This window comes from Marmota flaviventris, chromosome 17, assembly GCF_047511675.1.
Source record: "Marmota flaviventris isolate mMarFla1 chromosome 17, mMarFla1.hap1, whole genome shotgun sequence".
NCBI classification, from domain to species: Eukaryota; Metazoa; Chordata; class Mammalia; order Rodentia; family Sciuridae; genus Marmota; species Marmota flaviventris.
The window spans coordinates 11,935,331-11,954,595 of record NC_092514.1 but is presented as its reverse complement, the minus strand read 5'-3'; the positions used below and the strand labels follow the sequence as shown (position 1 = coordinate 11,954,595).

General features: G+C 48.1%; 1 protein-coding gene across 2 annotated transcripts; it reads right to left on the bottom strand.

Moving 5' to 3' along the window:
- Positions 1–2,607: 2,607 nt before the first annotated feature.
- On the bottom strand, positions 2,608–17,950 carry Tmem11 (transmembrane protein 11). Of its 2 annotated transcripts, none has more exons than XM_027921479.2 (2): positions 17,809–17,950; positions 2,608–3,509 (listed from the first exon to the last, which is right to left on the bottom strand). In XM_027921479.2, exons 1-2 carry the CDS (start codon positions 17,868–17,870, stop codon positions 2,993–2,995), a joined length of 579 nt encoding a protein of 192 aa, XP_027777280.1. In that variant the 5' UTR covers positions 17,871–17,950; the 3' UTR covers positions 2,608–2,992. The 2 variants fall into 2 exon arrangements, with proteins under 2 accessions (XP_027777280.1, XP_071459583.1); XM_071603482.1 differs by lacking the exon at positions 17,809–17,950 and adding an exon at positions 4,723–5,600.
- Positions 17,951–19,265: the final 1,315 nt, after the last annotated feature.

Genomic DNA, 19,265 nt, shown 5'->3' with positions numbered 1-19,265 from the left:
TTCCTAATCCTGGCCAGAGCTAGCATAGATACGGCTACTTGCCAGAGGCTGAACATGGGACACCCTGCTCTTGAGGTTGGCAGATTCCAGGGAAGCTTTAATGTCAGAGGGATGCTCTTGGCCTCAGAGACCACAGCCCAAAGGGCCGGTCATCAGTGTGCTTCAAGTTCCCTTTTGCTCCTACAGTGTTATTTCAGGTACCTCTGGAGCTAAGCAAGCCTTTCTGGATTGAGTGCTGGTTTGGACAAATGGGAGACCTCCTGAGGCCACCTGTCCTCATGTGGAGGGCAGCTGGTACATCCTCCTGGGGCCAAGCCTCCACCTGCCCAGCCTGCCTGGCGAGCTTATTCCAAGACAGCAGCTCACCACAGCCTGGCTTTGGCTTGTGGACTCTGAATAACCTTCATTTTAATCTTGGATTTTTCAAACCAGTGTTTGAATGTAAGCACTTGCCACCAGAGGTAGCAGTGTTGCTGCAGTTCCAGTTTAGCTTTTCTGTCATTGGGGTTTTTTTTTTTTGTTGTTGTTGTTGTTTTGTTTTGGGCTCACTTTCAATCTTGAATTCTGTAGGGAGGTCTGAAAACCACGACATTTAGTTGGTTCTGCCTTCAGATATCTGATAAAGTTCAAAGACACTTTCCACTTTCCTTTCCAAACCTTTTGGTGTTCCGCTGGTCCTTGGGCAAGAGCAGGCCATCTTGTGCTTCCTGCCCAAAACCGAGACTGAAAACTAAAACTAGCTTTTTCTTCTCAGCCAGCACGGCTCTACGCAGTGTAGAGGGGGAAATGGTGAGGACATGGCTCCTTGGGCATATAGCCTGGCTCACAGCAAGTCTCCCAGCCTCCTGAGACAGGTGGGTGTCCCAGTGCTAGACCAGATGTGAAACTTGGAGGAGCCGAGAGGCTGTGGAGGAGACACAGGTGGAAAGAGCCAGCCAGGGTCTGCCCTTCACATTGCCTGGTTAGTTGTCTCTGCTTCTCTAAAACTGGATGGGGTGGGTAGTTAAGATTAAAGTGGTTTGCTAGATTAGTTACACGACCCATTCCCTTAAATGACCCACGTGGGACTTGGGCGGATTTTCCACAGCAGGACCTCTGGGTCATGTGGCCTTTGCTTCCTCTCAATTATCAGTTACTGAAAGCTGTATGACACAGGTGAGCATGAGCCACTTGTCGAGGACCCTGCTGTGTGTGACAGCCTCTCTGGGCAGGAGGGAGGTATACGTTGGCTGCTCCCAAGGCCTTGCCTGGGTCACACCAATCCCTGCCCTGCTGTCTGCAGAGGCACTGCAGCTTCACTTGTATGACCAGGGACCACATAACTACGATGGCATTTCACAACCTGGGTTGGTACACCCAACAAGAGACACTTCGTTAAGTGTGGCCTGGGAAATGGCAAAGGAGCGTCCGTTTGTACCTGGTTTCTATTTTGGTTGAGGGCATCTCCTTGGCTGACCTGAGGTCCCACAGCCTGTCCAGTTCTAGCCACCTCCCCCATGAAATCTGATGTGCAGAAAGAGCACAGCTAGGCCAGTCATGGGGCTCCCTTTCCAACTCTGAACCTGTCTGTCACAAAAACACATACCTTGCTGTCCTGCCCAGCAGGCTTGGAAGCCAGTGCTCAGAGCCTGAGTTGTGGGCAGCGCATTTCAGCTTGTCCTGCACAATTGGGATGAGGCCTGTTTGTCCAGGATCTCTTGTAGTTATCATTTTATTGTTCCCACTGGCCAAAGGCCAGCATGTAAACAATACTGTACACCTGACATTTTATCACTCAACAATTCAAGGACACTATCAAAGTTTAAAATGTTTCGTGGGCCATGGTACTCTTAGAAGATTTGGATCTCCCCTACCAAAACGGCGTAACCGCCCCAGAGCCTTGCTGTGTACCGTGGGTGAAGCGCCCTCATGGCTCTGTGGCACAGCTGGGTGAAAGGTCAGCCTGTCTGTCTCCTGAAGACTGTCCTTCGTAAGTGCTGTGTGGCTGTGAGGGGAGAACTGGGCCACTGAGGCCTCGGCCTTTATAAAGGGGTCTATTGTCCATTTATCCAAAACCTCAGCAGGAGTGTGGCAGACAGTGCATAAGATGACTTTTGGCTGAGGAAGGAGCCCAGCAAGGGGCTGGGCTGCTGTGGATTAGCCCCCAAGGTTATCCAGGGTGCTTTCCTGATAGTTTCCAGGGCTCTTCCCTTGGCCTAGGATATGGGTTGAATTTGGTCCACATCAGGAACAGCTGTGGGTGCTTTAAAAAACCAAAGATGTTAGCACCTGTGTCCTCCTAAATCAGAATTTCTGGACAAAGGCTTCTGGGCCCCAGAATTTCCCAAAAGGGAACCCAAAGAGAGACTCATGATCTCAAGGCACCATCACTTTACCATGTCCCTGAACACCAGCATGTCAGCAGTGCTGACCCCAACCACAGCAAGGCCAAGGTGAGCCAGGCTATCTGGGCAGGGGCTGCTGGCCTCAGGACCTCAGATCCAGACCTGTTCTTGCTAAGTGGTGACACTAGGCTGCAATGAGGAGCAGAAGGTGTCCGTAGTGCCTGCATAACTCAGGTGCAGCGGGAGCTGCAAGCACCATTATGGACAGACAGAACAGCAGAAGTTGAAATTCTCATAATTTTAATAATGGTCAATAGCTTCTGGTTGGCTCTGAATGGTACAGTTAAACAATATACTTCAAGACCCCCCCCCCCCAAAGCACGTTCACACCCCCTCAGTAGCGTTGGCTTCCATCCACATTCCACTGCCCAATCAGACTTCCACAGCCTCAGAACCCCTCCTGGGTTATGGAAATCCACATCTTAGTGTAATGAGCTGAAAAACCCCTTGGTATACCCATGATCTGTGTTCTTTTTTAAAAATAACAAGTATTAAACCAAACACCTTCCCAGGCTGCCTTGCAGAGCAAGAAGTGTTACTGTGGCAATCTGAATCCTCTCCTCTCTCGCGGGCTGTGTGGCTCTGCTCCTCTCCCTGCTCTACTGAAGTCATACAGCGTAGAGTTCGTAAATCTTCTTTACACAGTACACCAGGGCGGCCAGTGCTATCGTGTTGTGCAGTCTCTTTCTGTGCAGGTCGTCCTTCCGGACCAGCACCACCGGGGTGGAGGAGGTGAGTGTGTGCAGAGGCAGGCGGGACAGTTTATAGGCATCGTACTCCACTTGGTACTTGCAGCAAGGGTCAAACTGCCAGGAGATCCCGTAGAGGGTGCAGCAAGCCAGGCTCAGCGCACCAGCGGGCAGGGAGATGTAGTGGGAATAATCTAAGGGCAGTGCCAATGGGGTGAAGAGGCAGGCAGTACCCGCCAGCACGGTCGTCTTGTGCAGGCAATTGCCCACGGTGATCCAGCGCGCAGTCTCATCGCCGATGCGGGTGGGCTCGATCACAATGTACTTGTACTGGGCTTCCAGGGCCTGCTCCAGCTCATATTCAAACTGGTCTTGGGCGTTCTCCCCATTGTAGATCTCGTGCACAATGTAGCAGTCCGTGGCCGACAAGCTCACCCTTTGATGGGGGAGAAAGACAAGGCGGTTAGGCTGAAGCACTGGACTGGGTTTCACTAAGATGCTGGAAGCATCACTTATTTATTTATTTAATTTTTATTGTTGGTTGTTCAAAACATTACATATTTCACACTTTGATTCAAGTGGGTTATGTGGAAGCATCACTTATGTGTTTATCTGCTCTAGAACCCAACAGACAAGATAATCAGTAAACATTTTTCTTTCTGAGAGAATGAAAGAACAAAATGAAAGATGCAGAAAAAGGAGTAATAGGTGCATCTGACAAGCCACCACACTGTATGCCAGCTTGCTGGGGAGCGTAGTGTGGTACCCTAGCAGACTGCCAAGTTGGCACACAGCCCAAAGGGAAAAAAGTGATTGCAGCACAGAATGCCACAGACCCGAACACAGCAGATGCACAAGGTCAACAGCTCGGAAGCTGTCTTGGATTGTCAGACAACTGCAAGAGGGTTTTTCTATGGAAACCAACATACCCCTCAGGACATGATACTGAACAACCCTGCCCTTTGCTCAGTTCAAAAGTGGCCATCCATCGTTTGCACAACTGAAAACAAAAAGGGACAGCTTCACCTCAGGGGCTCCCTGGGAGGACAGGCACAGCAGGCCGAGGAATAGCAGCTACTCGGGGGAAATGAAGCCCTCTCTGAGCTGAGAAAAGAGTAGCAACTCATAGGCAGAAGCACCTGTAGGGTTTCTCAATCAGGCAGCCTAGATGATGGCCCAATCTGGACCCTGCAGGCCTAGGATTCACCACTGAGGGCTGCTCTCATGCCCCAAAAGACACTGTTCACAGGGATCTGCCTCAAACCTTTGCTTCCCCCTCGCACTGCGGATGGATGACATGACCCTGACCAGGTAAAGAGGAATCTAGAACTGTAAGGAAGGGCTCAGCTCTGTCAAAGCCACATGACAGCTGGGCCTCAGTCCCAGCAGCAAGCATGGGCCGAAGTGGCTTGTTAGGCAATATGAAGTCTTTGATGCACATTTCCTATCCAAAGCAGAATCTTCTCAAACCCAGGACAGGCAAACCTAAGTACAGGGCTGCACAGCCCTTTCTACGTCTCCTGGGGCTTATTTCAACCTGTCCAGATCTAAGCCTACACAGTGCCATCCAGCATGGACTGCTTCTCCTAGTTTTACGCCCTCTGCTCGCTTCATAAGATGCCTTCTTCAGCTGGATGTGGTGCACACACCTGTAATCCCAGCGACGCTGAAGCAGGAAGATCGCAAATTTGTGACCAGTAAACAACTCGGTGAGACCCTGTCTCAAAATAAAAAAGAAAGGGGCTGGAATGTAGCTCAGTAGTAAAGCACCCCTGGGTTTGATCTCTAGTACAAAAAATGAAGTCTTCATCCAAGCCTTGCAGAGACATTCAAAACACAGCTCTGTGTCACATATGCCTCAATGAAAAATAGCCCCGAGTCCCTAAACCTGGTCGTCACCACTTCCCCACCCAAATCTATGCCCCTCCAACCAGGGGTCTCTGGCCAGGGGCTGATTCTCCCTGAACAGGAACTGGGCTCCTTCAGTGGCCAATAAGAAGCACAGCATAAAGCGTTCACAGAAGGCCCAGCCTACAAGGCTGGTCTCTGCAGCCACACTGCCCACACAGCGGTGGCTAAGGCCTAGCCTACGCAGCTGGTCCCAGCAGCCATACCAGCACACACAGTGGTGGCTGAACTGAGTACCCCAGGGTGGCCACAGACACTGTGGAGACCAGAGAAGAACCCTCTCAGCCCACCACAGGAGGATCCCAACCCTCCCTCAAAGAAACAGCATGCGAGGGCACAGTGGAAACTGGACTGCTGGGGGCAAACACCAAGAAACAGGTGACCAGAGGGCCGGACAGACTAGACTCCTTCCAGTTGTCATTCTTGGACAGGATCTGGCACTTTATTTCATTTATCTGGGGGGATGGGGCAGCACACATGCTAAGCTCCAGCCAAGATTCAGCACTTTAAAAATTCACTTTTAGGGCTGGGGTTGTGGCTCAGCGGTAGAGTGCTCGCCTAGCAATCGAGCTTTCAATCCTCAATCTGGGTTCAATCCTCAGTACCACATTAAAATAAATAAATAAAGGTATTGTGTCCAACTACAACTAAAAAAATAAATATTTTTTAAAAATTCACTTTTAGTAAACAGACAAGGAAACCTCAGAGGCAGGGTTTCACTCTGGCTGGATAACAACTAATGAATGTTCTTATGTGGTCACATAAAAAATGAAAGTCAGCTAGGCACAGTGGCGCACATCTGTAATCCCAGTGGCTAGGGAGGCTGAGTCAGGAGAATCTCGAGTTTAAAGCCAGCCTCAGCAATGGCAAGGTTCTTATTAGCAACTCAGGGAGACCTGTCTCTAAATAAAATACAAAATAGGGCTGGCAGGGCTGGGGTAGTGGCTCAGTGGTGGAGTGCTCGCCTAGCATGTGTGAGGCACTGGGCTCAACCCTCAGCATTGTGTCCATCTACAACTAAAGAAAAAAGTATAATAAAAAAAAAAAAAAGAAAGAAAGGGATGGGGATGTGGCTCAGTGGTCAAGTGCCCCTGAGTTCAATCCCCAGCACCAAAAAAAAAAAAAAAAAAAACATAGGTAAAGGGCTGACTGTGCACCCATATGCCAAGGGAGGGGATCCCACTCAAAATGGGAGCATCTTGGGCTGGGGATGTGGCTCAAGGGGTAGCGCGCTTGCCTGGCATGCGTGCGGCCCGTGTTCGATCCTCAGCACCACATACAAACAAGGATGTTGTGTCCCCCGAGAACTAAAAAATAAATATTAAAAAAAAAAAAAAAAAAAAAATGGGAGCATCTTTAATAAAAGGCTTTGGCTTGGACCCAGAAAAAAAGAACTCTTTATCCTGGAAAGGTATCTGTAATTAAACTGAGCTAAGGCAATGCCTGCTAATTAAATCACAGGCCCTGATTAAACTGTGCACTGGAGAGAAATGACTCCCTGGGGTCAGACAAGAAACCTCAACATGGGATGTGGCCAAAGCAGCCTGTGACACGGTATGCCAGTCACTGGGCTGCCAAAGACACATAGGAAGCCGAAGAAATGGGAAAGCAGGGTTTCCCTTTAAGTTTCTTTGTAAAGTTTCTCCTTCCGGAGAAAATTCAGGTGACTGCAGCTGTTTCTCTCAAGCAGAATTCAGCATCTTAAAAGCCACCTTAAGCAGACAAATAAGGTGGCCTGAATCAGGGTTTCACTCTGGCTGGGCGAGAAGAGGGGCTGAGTAGTCTCTGATGGTCACACAGAAATCAAAGTCAGTGCTAAGGGGTGACTGTGCTCCCTGGTGTGTGGGAGTGACAGGGTTTCTACTCCCAGGTGGGAACATTTCTGGCTAAGAGATTTCCTTTAGGGTCATGTATATTAGCCAAGAGAGGCCGAGGGCCCCGAGAACAAGAGGCCTAAGGGATTAAACCATGCATCCATCTGCGAAACCAAAAAGGAGTTGCTTTCAAGCTAATTTGTGTCCTGCAGACTCTGAAAGTGAGGGGACAAGACACCTCACCATGGGGTGTCAGAGGTGAGCGCTCACCCCCACGAAACACCCAAAACAAAAGTTGGCATCAAGCTGATATTACAGAGTCTTCTCACCCAGACCCTGTTCCACAGTGCTGTCTTGCCCTTGTCTGCTGGCAGGCCTGCAGCCATCCTGAATGTATTTTTCACATGGTGTTTTTTCTCAGCAAGGAGCAGCCAGTCAAACCAGCACCTGGAGTGCTCCATCTTACAAACACATCAGTGGGCAGATGTCATCTCCCCAGCTCCCTCTCCAAGCCCAGACGGCACCCATATCCACCCAGGCCCACCCTGCCCCAACCCTCTGCATGGCAGGATCCCTCAGGTTCCTTGGGCAGGCATGGTAGACACCTCCCACCACTTGTCAAGACAGATTAGTGGGTGTATGAGTCCCAACATGTCTAGGAGTGACTCCAAAGACCTAAACTCCTGCCTTGCTGCTGTTGTCCTGCATCCCAGCCCCACAACATGGGAACAGCAGCAAGCAGACACTGGGTCAGTAAAGTGCTCCCAAGGCAGTGGCCTTCTGTCCTCACTGGGTCCAGGCATCTGCTGCCCTCACTGTAGGTGGCCTCATGAATGCCACAGCCTGTAGTGAGCAAGTGTAGACACGGTGCGTCCACCTGATACTCACATCTGAGAGCTGGTTTCATAGACAGCTCCCCACTGCCTGCCAAGATCACTTTGGCTTCCTGGAGCCCTGTGTCTTACTGTGAGCAGCTCAGTCTGCTCCTATCCCATGGGCAAAACTTTATACATAGTATGAAAATAAGTACACGGCCAGCTGAAGGCGCCAGGTGCTTCAAACAAGAGCAGGCTCTGAAGAAGGCCCAGGCAGTGTCCTGTTTTACTGCCCCCCAAACCAACCACCAATTCTGCTGTAAAAGTCAGTTAAGGAAAGGGATTCTCATTTTCTGTCAGGTGGGATAAAATCTGAAGTTTGGAGAAGTAAATTTCCAGGATACCATATGATTTACGAGGAAGGAGATGGCAAGATTCAGACCACCCAATCCAGACACACAGGAAGCAGGAGCAGCTCTGTCGAGTCCGCCAGGCCAGGCCAGGCCAGGCCAAGTACCCCATATCCCGGGTGCTGGTGGAGGCAGGGTGCTGTCTGCCACCGTACAAGTACATTTTAAAGGGCTCAGGTCTGCACTGGTGATATGGACTCTGGACTGTTTTACTTCAGAAACCGGTTGCTGAGTTCTCTAAGAGCCAAGTCCAGTCACTGCTCAACCATGCCAGCACTCACCCCCAAAGCTTAATTTTGCTTCTGGGTCAAATGTAACCCAGCTAAGAACCCAGTTGGAAGGCTGCCTTGAACCATTCAGAACATTATCAACTGATCTCCAGCTTACAAGGCAATGGGCCTTCGAACCTGAGTGGCCTGACCCCTCGTATGTGGAAGCAGACTTTTTAAAAAAGCAATACAGTCTCTCTTATAAGTATCCCTTATCAATATGAATATCCCTTTCCAAATGCTTAAGAATAAAAGTGTTCAGCATTTGGGGATTAATGAGATGTCTTGGGGATGGGACCAAGTCTAAACATAAAATCCTTTTTTGTTTCACCTACACCTTGTAGCCTGAAGGTAAATTTACACAATATTTTTAGTGCACCTGCATTTGGACAATTACCTATCACACGAGGTTTTGTGTGGAATATTCCACTTGTGGAATAATATGGGCACTCAAAATGTATCAGATTTTGGAGTATTTTGGTATGCTCAACCTGTAGCTAGTTGGGATCTTTTGAACTCCAGGCTTCCTAAGAGGCCATATTTTTACTTTTCTCTGCATGTGTGAAATGACCGCTGAGAGTCTACATTAAAAAGCAAACAAAAAGCAGCAGCAGTGATGGTACAGAACAGTGTTTATAATATGCCATCTGTAGTGTAATTTTTTTTTTTTTTTTTAAGTATCTATTTGCTTTTATACGCACAGAACATTTCTGGAAGGAGACAAAAAGACCTGAGAATCTGTCACTAAGGAGGGAACTGAGTAGCTCAGAAAAGGAAGGGGGTCTCTTTTTTACTAAATGACCTTTGACTCTTTTAAACTTGGCATAATATCTGGCACTTTAAAAATCACTAAATGTAAGGCTGGGGCCGGGGCTGTGCTCAGTGGTAGAGCGCCTGCCTCGCATGTATGAGGCACTGGGTTCGATCCTCAGCATCACATAAAAATAAATAATTTTGTCCAACTACAACTAAAAAAAATATATTTTTAAAAAAATCACTAAATGCAGCTGGGGGCAGGCAACAGTTCAAGCAACTCCAAGGGCTGCCGCAGACACTGTGGTGCCTCAGCTCACGGCACTTGTGAGTAGGTGTTACGGGCCTGACTCCCTCCTTCCGTCTGCAACCCCATTTGGCCTTTGGGCCCTCAGTTTGCCACCAAGGGGAATCAACTGGCGAATAAACCCCTGGGGAATGCTGCGTTACAGTCAAAGTGCACCACAGTGAAAACCCAACAGGACACAAAATTTCCCCTCTGGGACGTGGGTACCCTAAGAGTATGCCAGGCAGCCTACTCAGAGACCAGCCCTCTGTCCAGCCCATATGGTGAGGCCAGGCTTGAATTTCAAATGCAGGGACCCCCACAGGCTGGTGACATCCCCAAAAAAGTCAAGAGCTATGCAAGTTTGTGCAAGCAGCACTGTTTGGTGAATGCAAGTGACTAATGAACTAAACTAACGCCACCAGAATGAGGGTGAACGGGTGCCACCTTGTGTGTGGGGGGCACATGCAGATTCCTCTTGTGTAGCAGACTATGAGGAAGCACAAGAAGGGGGTTCACGAGCCAGGTGGCCTGTGCTGGGGAGACTGATGTGGGCCAAGGAAAGGCTAGTCTTCTACTTGCTAAGCTCTACTTGTGGTAAGCACAGGTTATTGTTACTTCCTAAATGTGGCAAATGCAATTTTAACACTTTAGTCTTTTGAAATGTACAGTTCAGTAGTGTTAAGTATGTCCACACTTTTGTACAGCTGATTTCTAGAACTTTTTCCTCTTGCAAAAGCAAAACTCTGTGCTCATTTAATATCTTCCCATCCCCTGGCAATTATCCTACTATCTGTCTGTATGAATCTGACTGTCCTACAGAACTCCTAGGAGTACTTATCCTTCTGTGACTGGCTATTTCACTTAGCATAATGCCCTCAAGGTTTAGCCACATCAAACCATGTTCCAGACTCTCCTTCCTTTTTAAGGCTGAATAGGGTTCCATTGTATAGCTACATCATACTGTGTTTATCCATTCATTTACCAATGGACACTTGGGTTATTTCCCTCTTGACTATTATGAATAATGCTGTTATGAACGAAGGTGTACAAGTATCTATTCAAGTCCCTGTTTTTCAATTCTTTTGTTTATATGCCCAGAAGTAGAATTGCTGGATCATACAGCAATTCTATGTTCAATTTTTATGGACCTGTGGTAGTTTTCTACAGTGACTGCACCATTTTACCTTACCACCCTCATTTTACCTTACCACAAATTTTTCCACATTTTCCCCAATACCTGTTCTTCCTCCCTCCCTCTCTCCTTCCCTTTGGATTAAACCCAGGGGTGCTCTACCACTGAGCTATACTCTCAGCCCTTTTTGAGAGAGGGTCTCGCTATATTGCTCCAGATGGCCTTGAATTGGCGATTTTCCTGCTTCAGCCTCCCAAGTCACTGAGGTTCTACTTTCTTCTAATAGTAGCCATCCTACTATTGTGTGATAATGGTAACTCACTGTAGTTCTTTTTTTTTTTTTTTTTTTTTAATATTTTTAGTTATAAATGGACACAATATCTTTTATTTATTTTTATGTGGTGCTGATGAAGATCGAACCCAGTACCTCATATGTGAGGCAAGCGCTCTGCCACTGAGCCACAATCCCAGCCCCTCACTGTAGTTCTTATTTTTTTCTTTGCATGCTGCAGATAGAACTCAGATCCTTGCACTTGCCAAGCATGTTATGAGCTACACTCCCAGCCCTTGATTTATATTTTTATTGAGGTAGAATACACAGGCCATACAATTCACCCAATTAAGGCAGACAATTCAGGAGCTCAGCATTTTCAGAGTTGTGTAATTAAACCCACAATTTTGGAACACTTTCATCACCTCAAAAAGAAATCCTGGCTGGGTGTGGTGGTGTACAGCAATTCAGGAGGCTAAGGCAGGAGGATAACAAGTTCAAGTTCAGCTTGGGCAACTTAGTGAGACCCTGTCTTAAAAAAAAAAAAAAAAAAAAAAAAAAGCTAGGGTTGTACAGCACCCCTTGGGTTCAATCCCCAGCACCACAAAAGAACCACAAAACCCAAACACCTGTACCTGTACCCACCACTAAGGACGTTTCCCATTTCCCCTAGCCCTTGGCAACCAACATTCCACTTCATGACTTACGGATTTGCCACTTCTGGGCCTTCCATATAAACAGAATCATATGTGTTGTTTTATGACTGGCTTCTTTCATTTATCATAACTTAAAAAAAATATTTTTAGTTGTAGATGGACACAATACCTTTATTTTATTTATTTTTATGTGGTGTTGAGGCACCCAGTGCCTCACGCGTGCTAGGTAAGTGTTCTACCATTGAGCCACAACCCCAGCCCTATCATCATGTTTTTAAGTCATCACGTTGAAGTTAGGTGCCATGACACACACCTGTAATCCCAATGACTCTGGAGGCTGAGGCAGGAGGAACACAAGTTTGAGGCCAGCCTCAGCAACTTAGCAAGACCTATCTCAAAATAAAAAAGGGCTGGGGATGTAGCTCAATGATGAAGAGTCCCTGCATTCAATCCCCAGTACCAAAAAAATAAAAAATAAAATCATCATGTTGTAGCATATACACTTTTGATATAGTTAACACATATTCTTTAAAACACAAGACAGATAAATATATGAGGGAAGTCTATTGCTACACACAAATATATATATATATATATATTATATATATATATATTAATTATATATCTATCTATCTATATATATATATAATTAATTATATATATATCTATATATATATATCTCATTTTTCTTTGGGTGGTGGCCTAACAGTTGATCTCTAGATTTATTTTTTTTCCATGCCTTTGTTTTTTATTAAAAAACAAATATGCTTCTTTTATAATGTGAAAATAATTATAAACGTTTTCATAAAAACAAAAACAAAAACAAAAAAAAACTCACTCAAAAACCTGTATCCCTTGTAGTGAAGAGACAAGACAACCAGTGAGTCTCCACTACCCAAGATAACAGGAGGCAGCTCACTTCCAGCTCTGGAACCTTCTCAATGCCCATGGAGAAGCAACAAGGAACAAACCCACCAATCCAGAGGTGTCCAGGAGCAGGGAACTTCACATGATTGAGGTATCGTGTTGGTATCACACTCCTGCAGTCCTGCCAGAAAAGGGGTGAACGGTCCCATTCCCCTTGCACTTAAGCAAGCAATGGCTCCACTGCTCTGCAAGTCTCCATCATTTCCTGGTCTTGCTGACCCAGGAGAACTCAATCTAACTGTAGTGCAAGCACTGGCTTTAGCCCACTTCCTGGAGTGGGGGCCCAGGCTCTCCCAAGTAGGGCTCAAGGGTGAGCTCACCTATAAAATAAAAAGGGAGACCCGGGCACAGCGATGCATGCCTGTAATCCCAGCTGACGCTGGAGGATCGCAAGTTTAAGACCAGCTTTAACAACTTAGCGAGACATTGTCTCAAAATAAAAAAGGCTGGGGGTATAACTCAGTGAATGCTTCTGGGTTTCACCCCCAGTATCACACACACACACACAAAAAAAAAAAAACAAAGGGACTCTGGCATGAGTTCCTTGAAGGCTGAGACTTTACACCATGACACGCCCCCAGCACAGGGCCTGAATGTAACAGGTTCCCCCCCCAAAATAGATGGACATTTGTAATGAGTGACAGGAAGAGAAAATGATGATACAATGATATAATTAAAATAAATGATGCCTGAAAATTTAAATTAGGTCCATTATCAGCCTGCTTTTCACTTTATATGTGTCATTCAATCACCATGTGTGACATGAGGTGCTGAATTCTTGTGGACAAGAATTCAGGTTACAGTTCAGAGCCTGAAGTTCTTCATTATAAAAACTGTTGATTCCCTAAATTTAATGGAGTGGAAACCCGTTTTTGGCTAACCAAGCATTGCTTCCCCAGGACCCTAAAGAAAACAGAAAGATTAGCAGGAAAATCCTATGTTACCAATTAAAGATCACTGAGGACACAAAGGCACAGGCACATATGCCCAAAACAGTTCCAGAAGTCCAAGGAACTTTCACAGGGCACCTGACACTTTCATCCATCTCAGAGAAAACAACCTGTAAGAAGAGGTCACTCTCCTACTCTTCAGTCGGCCAATCAAGTAGCAATTTTGCCTCAGGAACAAGAACACAATACATACAAGTGTGGAAGACAAGGCCTGGCTTCAAGTTCTCTCTCACTTAACTGGCTTTGTGTCCAAGAGCAAAACACCTTGCTAACTTGTGCCAGTTTCCTGTGTCAAATGGTGCCAAAGGCCCTGGCTCTCCCAAAGCACTGCAATGCCCTCAGGAACTGGGCCAGGTGTGCAAATCTAATTTGAAAAGCACCACCCAGTGTGAGGCACCTGTGACTATATAAGTTAATTACAATTAGATAAAATGAAATAAATTCAGCCCCTCAGACACCCTAGTCACATTTCAAGCATTCAATAGTCACATGTGGCTCACGGCTGCCCTGATGCACAACAGAGATACAGAACATTTCTGCCATGGCGGCAAGGACTTCTGCACAGCCCTTACCTCAACTGTTAAGGCTGCTGAATGGTTATTGGCTTTTTATAAGACACAAGTGCAAATCCTGTGCCTGTTCATCTCATCCAGACCAGGAAGAAAAACTTCTACCACACAAGAGGGCCAGAATGGGAATCACCCAAGAGACATTAACTGGCACAGGTTAGTGAGGTGTTTTGCCCTTGGACACCAAACCAAGCTGGGGCTGGGACTCAGTGGCAGAGTGCGAGGCACTGGGTTCAATCCTTAGCACCACCTAAAAATAAACAAAATAAAAGCATTCTGTCCATTTACAACTACAAATTAAAAAACAAAAAACAAAACAAAAACCCAAATCCCAACAGTCCTTAGCACTAAAAGGGAAGGATCAGAACAGAAAGGGGTGTGTCACCCCAGGAACATGAACCAACCTGCCCACGTGGCCATCCGTTGATCTGGAGTGGGCACTAAACCCTACACTGACCACCTGGATCTTATCATCTGGGTTTACAGATAAAACACAGCCCTCTAGAGGAGGACATGGTGTTGATTCTCACAATTCCATGAAACTAGCTGTCTAACAAATGCCAGGGGAAACAGCTGCACAGGCCAGGGGAGGGAAGGCTGCAAAAAATGATCAAACCCCAAAAGCTGAAGACCCCAGGCTGCCCTGCATCATGATCAGATGCAGACTGGTACATGTTCACATGATTATAAGAACAGGAACTCAGAGCACATGGCTAGACTCATATTCCAACAATCACAGAAAACTCAGGGATGCTCAGGAACCCTGAGAGAGCAGCACCAAGCAGTCCACGTAAGACAGGTGGGCTGTGAGCTAGTCCTGGCTGGCACAAAGGTGGGAGACACAGATACCTGCTCTGTGCTTTCCTAGATGGGCAAGTGTACCTCAAAGATGCCAGCAGGACAAGTGGCAACCTGTTTGATGTGCTTGCTGCTAGTATGCTGAATTGTGGACAAGAATTCAGGTTACAGCTCAGAGTCTGATGTTCTTCATTATAAAAACTGTTGATTCCCTAAATTTAACGGAGTAGAGAGAAAAATCATGTAAGCAGCTATCAGTTTGGTGTTTCTACCCCTCCTAAGCCAGCACTGTCCACAGACACAGAACTTTATGCAGTGGCGGAATGTTCTGTTCTGTATGATATGGTAGCCACTAACCAAAACTGGCTACTGAGCACTTGAAATGTGGCTGGTGGGACTGAGGTGCTAAATTTTTCATTTAATTAATTTAAATGTAATAGCATATGGTTAGTGGCTATGGAATTTCTGATAGTTCAGTAATTCAGTTCTAATCTAGAACTGAGTCTAGAAACACTCAAGAGCCAGGTAGAGCAAAACTCCATCCACTGCATGCAGTAGAGTCTGGCAAATCCAGCAAATTTGTCCAAAGTATTGCTCTACTCCAGTCCCTATCCCAGACCACATGATGTATATCCTTCAGTTTCAGCATAAAGCAGACGCCAACCAGGTGTAAGCAGTGACTTGGGAAAGTGGAGGTGAAATTTGAGTCAGTCTAAATGTGACATGGAATAAAATAATTTAGGAGCCATAAACAGCCTATTTTAGTCATGAGGGCCAATAATACACTCAGGCCTCATAATCTATGGTGCTAAGGGCAACCAATTAATCCGGCCTGTTCCACCCAAGTTCTTGCCACTAACTGAGGAGGAATGGAGGTGTGCCCAGAAGTCAGCTCCATAGCTCGGGGGCGGGTTAAATTTCCAAGCCCTGCTCAACGTGGGAGGATCTTAGGAAAGATGTGCTCTGGCAAATGACTCCTCTGAAGGAACCTAGCTAAGGCCTTATAACAAAAACAAAGAGGGGAAAACATCAAGCCCTACCAAGTGATCTGGAAAGAGGGCAGATGGTGACTCTGAAACAAACAAAAAAATAGATGCCCATTCCTGGATGACAGGCAACATCTGCATGTGCAAGTATAGTTCCTGACCAAAGGTCACAACCTGAACATCTACAGAGACCAGGCAGGTAACTGCAGTGAGTCAAGCTGTCAGGTGAGGAATGATGAACTAAAAAGCACTTGCCCCGACCAAAGAGAAAGCTACTACTCAGCTTTGCAGAGAGCTTTATGCAAAATCTGTCGGCCAACTCATTTAAATTCTCTGAAAATCTGTTGAGAGGCAGGCGCAGTAACACATGCCCGCAATCCCAGTGACCCAGGGGCCCAAGGCAGGAGGATTACAAGTTTGAAGTCAGCCTCTGCAACTCTGTGAGATCCTGTCTGAAAATAAAAAGGACTGGGGTGTAGCTCAGTGGTAGAGTACCTCTGGGCTCCAATTCCAGTACTACCAAAACAAAACAAAAGTGTCAAGATGCAACCATCGAAGACAGGATTATTTAGTCTATGGGCTGTGGTTGGTAAAACTGTTCTGAAATTAACTAACACTTATCAAAAACAATTCCCAATATCTATTTTCTTTGATCTATGAAAACTTAACCTTGCTGGCAAGCTCCAGTACCATGTTTGAGGCATCTCTATTTGGCTCTTTGAGTTGTTCTTATTTAGAGAGGAAGAATGCCTTTTCCTCTAATACTGAACTTTCTAAGCCAGATCATTTGCTATTACTAAAAGATCTTTGTTGCGTTAACGGTCTTGAAAGTGTTAGGTTTTAAGGGCCTATGGAAATCATAAAGATAACTTCTTCTGATAATCCAATCCATTCAAGAAATACCAGGTGGGAGTTGAAAAGACAGATTCATTGTCACTGCTTTTTCAAGGAAGAGGCAATGAAGAAAGAAAATACTGTATACCTGTGAGCTCAAGAATAAAAAGTAGCCGGGCATGGTGGTACACACCTGTAATCCCAGTGGCGAGGGAGGCTGAGGCAGGAGGATGGCAATTTCAAAGCCAGCCTCAGCAATTTAGTGCGGTCCTAAGCAACTCAGCAAGACCCTATCTCTAAATAAAATACAAAAAAGGACTGGGATGTGGCTCAGTGGTTAAGTGCCCCTGGGTTCAATCCCTGGTACCAAAAAAAGAAAAAAAAAAGTAAGCTATCACAACTGCCAAACAGGAAGAAAGACTCTTGTAGGTAGGAAAAGTCATCTGCAGGCAATGTCAATGAACATGGGTTGGAATCACTTAAAGAAAAGGAACAATACAGACAGAACTTTTGACGATCCTCCTTCAAAAGACCAAAAAAAGGAAAACCAAAACTTTACTTTCTTCTGATCTCCTCTATACCAATCAAACCTTAGCAAAATGGACAGGGCAGTTTAATCCTGGTGGCTCCACTGATATTCACCACTCTCCCAAACTTCTAGGGGTTGAACAGTTTCTAGTAGCTTCTACTAGCTGAAAGCGCTTTTCAGAAGCAAAATCCTCGAGTTCGACACGGAAACTACTCCAGTACCATCTTCTGGAAACGGGTCATCAAAATCGAGGTCCACCTTGGAAAAAACAAGCTCGTAGCGTCCTAGCCACACACCATTCATTGGGAAAGGTCACTTTAAAGGACTTGAAGGGTAGGAGCACTTGCTGAGAGCCCTCCAAAAGCCAAGCCCCTTCAGGCAGCGGCCGGCGCGGGCCCGGAAGGCACCTCGGCCGGGCTCGGCTCCCCGGCGGACGTGCGCACCGCGCCTGCCCCTGGCCCGTCCGCTCTGCGCGGCCTTCCCCTCCCCTCCCCTCCCTCCCGGGACCGCTCTTCGCCACGTCGGGGGCTGAGACCGCCACGTGCGCCGCCCGGCAGGGGCCCGGTGCTCCCGAGCGGCCTGCGCTCGCCTCCGCCCGCACGGTGGGGCGCCGGGCCCGCGGCCACCCTCCTGGGGTCCTCGGCACCGCCTGGAGGCCGATCCTGCTCCCTCCGGCTCCCGGCTCCTCCCGGGCTGGAATCCGTGTGCCCGGCGAGGGACGGGGATCCGGGGCTCGGCAGGGAGACGCGCCGCCCCGGGAGGCCTCGCAGCGCTCCCCGGCTGCCGGGTCGCCCGTCTCGGCAGGAGCACGCCGCTGGACCTCACCTCTCTCGGGAGCTGCCGCCGCTGCTGCCCGGGCCCAGACGCCTCCTTCCCCAAGCGGCCATCTTGGAGACTCTCGGCTCGCCCGTGTCTGGCGCCGAGGCGGGCGGGCGGGCCGAGGGGAAATGTAGTCCGGCCGGCAGCCGCACGGCGCGGGCCGCGGCGCGCCGAACTACGACGCCCACAATGCCGCGCGCCGGAAGCCGCCGCCGGGCCGCCTGCGCCGGGAGGAGCCGGAGCCCGCGCAGCTCGCGCCTGTGGGCCCCCGCGCCCGGCTCCGGGACGTCCTTGGGGTTCGAGCGGGAGTGCTGAAGGAGAGGGGAAGACGGCGCCTACAACTCCCAGGGCGCCGCGCGGGGGCGGCCCGGCCTCCTGCCCTTCGGGGTCGCGGCCGCCGCTGAGGTCACCCAGGGGCGGGAGGCGCCGCCCGGCCTCCTTGGAAGCCGTGGCCGCCGCGCCAGGCCCCCATTTCTCCGGACGCGGGGTGCACTTGGGAGCCCGGGACGGACGCGCACTGCTGCGGAGCGCCTTCCTGCAGGTCGGGGCCGTGGGAGGGTGTGACAGCAGACAGCTGGCTACGGCACGTGACCGGTGCTGCGAGGGGGAATCGAGGTTCCGCGTTCGGGAAGAGTCTGTGGAGCTTGGGTTGCATGACCCGTTTCGGGAGTATGCTCTGTTGCACGAGACCAGCCTAGTTTCGGTACCTTTAAAGGCATCAGTTGGGCTGCCCCAGGTCCTGCCTTTGCCTGTCTGTAAAGCGATCCCAGGTGCTGCTTACAGTTTGAGGACTACTGAGTGTCCCTGCTGCTCCCACAGACAGTTGTTAGATACGCTGATTGGTTCATAGAATTGTTTAAACAAAACCAATGCAGGAATAAGCTCTAGATTCTGAGGGGTGAAGAGGCACAATCCAGACTGGTGGGGCTCTGCAGGTCAGCAAGAGGGTTGGCAGATATGGTGGTGACTTCAGCCACCTGGGATTCCTCTGCATTTCCCTCTGGCTCATGTTCTATTGTAGTTTTAGCTGTTTAAAACCCTCTGACAGTTCCTCCTTGCCTACAGGGTGTAATTCAACCTAGAAGCCCCTCCTTGGGGGGAGGTTGCCTGCTTCTGTGACTTCAACTGCCCCTTTTGGTGGCCTTCAAGTTACCAGGCTAGTAAATTCAGAAGGTTGTGAGCCCACCAATATGTCATGCTGCGCCTAAAATACCTTTCCCTGCCTGGTCCCGGCTTTTATGCTTCCAAGACCTCCGACATGTCTGATCTATGGGATGTTCCTGGTTTTCAAATTGGGTCATCCAACCCGGCCTCCAAGAGCCAATGTGTAGCACATGCTAGAGAGTCGTGAACTATTGCGATATTATGTCACAGTTGGTATGGGACATATCTTAATTTTTTTATTATTTGTTTATCTGTGGTACTGTTGAAATCCAGGGACTACGCCTTTACCCCTGAGCTAT

What these genes read in the sequence shown, in the direction of transcription:
- Tmem11 (XM_071603482.1), bottom strand. Translation starts at nt 4,883, where the DNA reads ATGAAGACTTCATTTTTTGTACTAGAGATCAAACCCAGGGGTGCTTTA. An exon ending in CAGCGTCGCTGGGATTACAG is followed by an intron (nt 3,510 to 4,722) that starts GTGTGTGCACCA and finishes CCCCCATCAAAG; the next exon opens with GGTGAGCTTGTCGGCCACGG.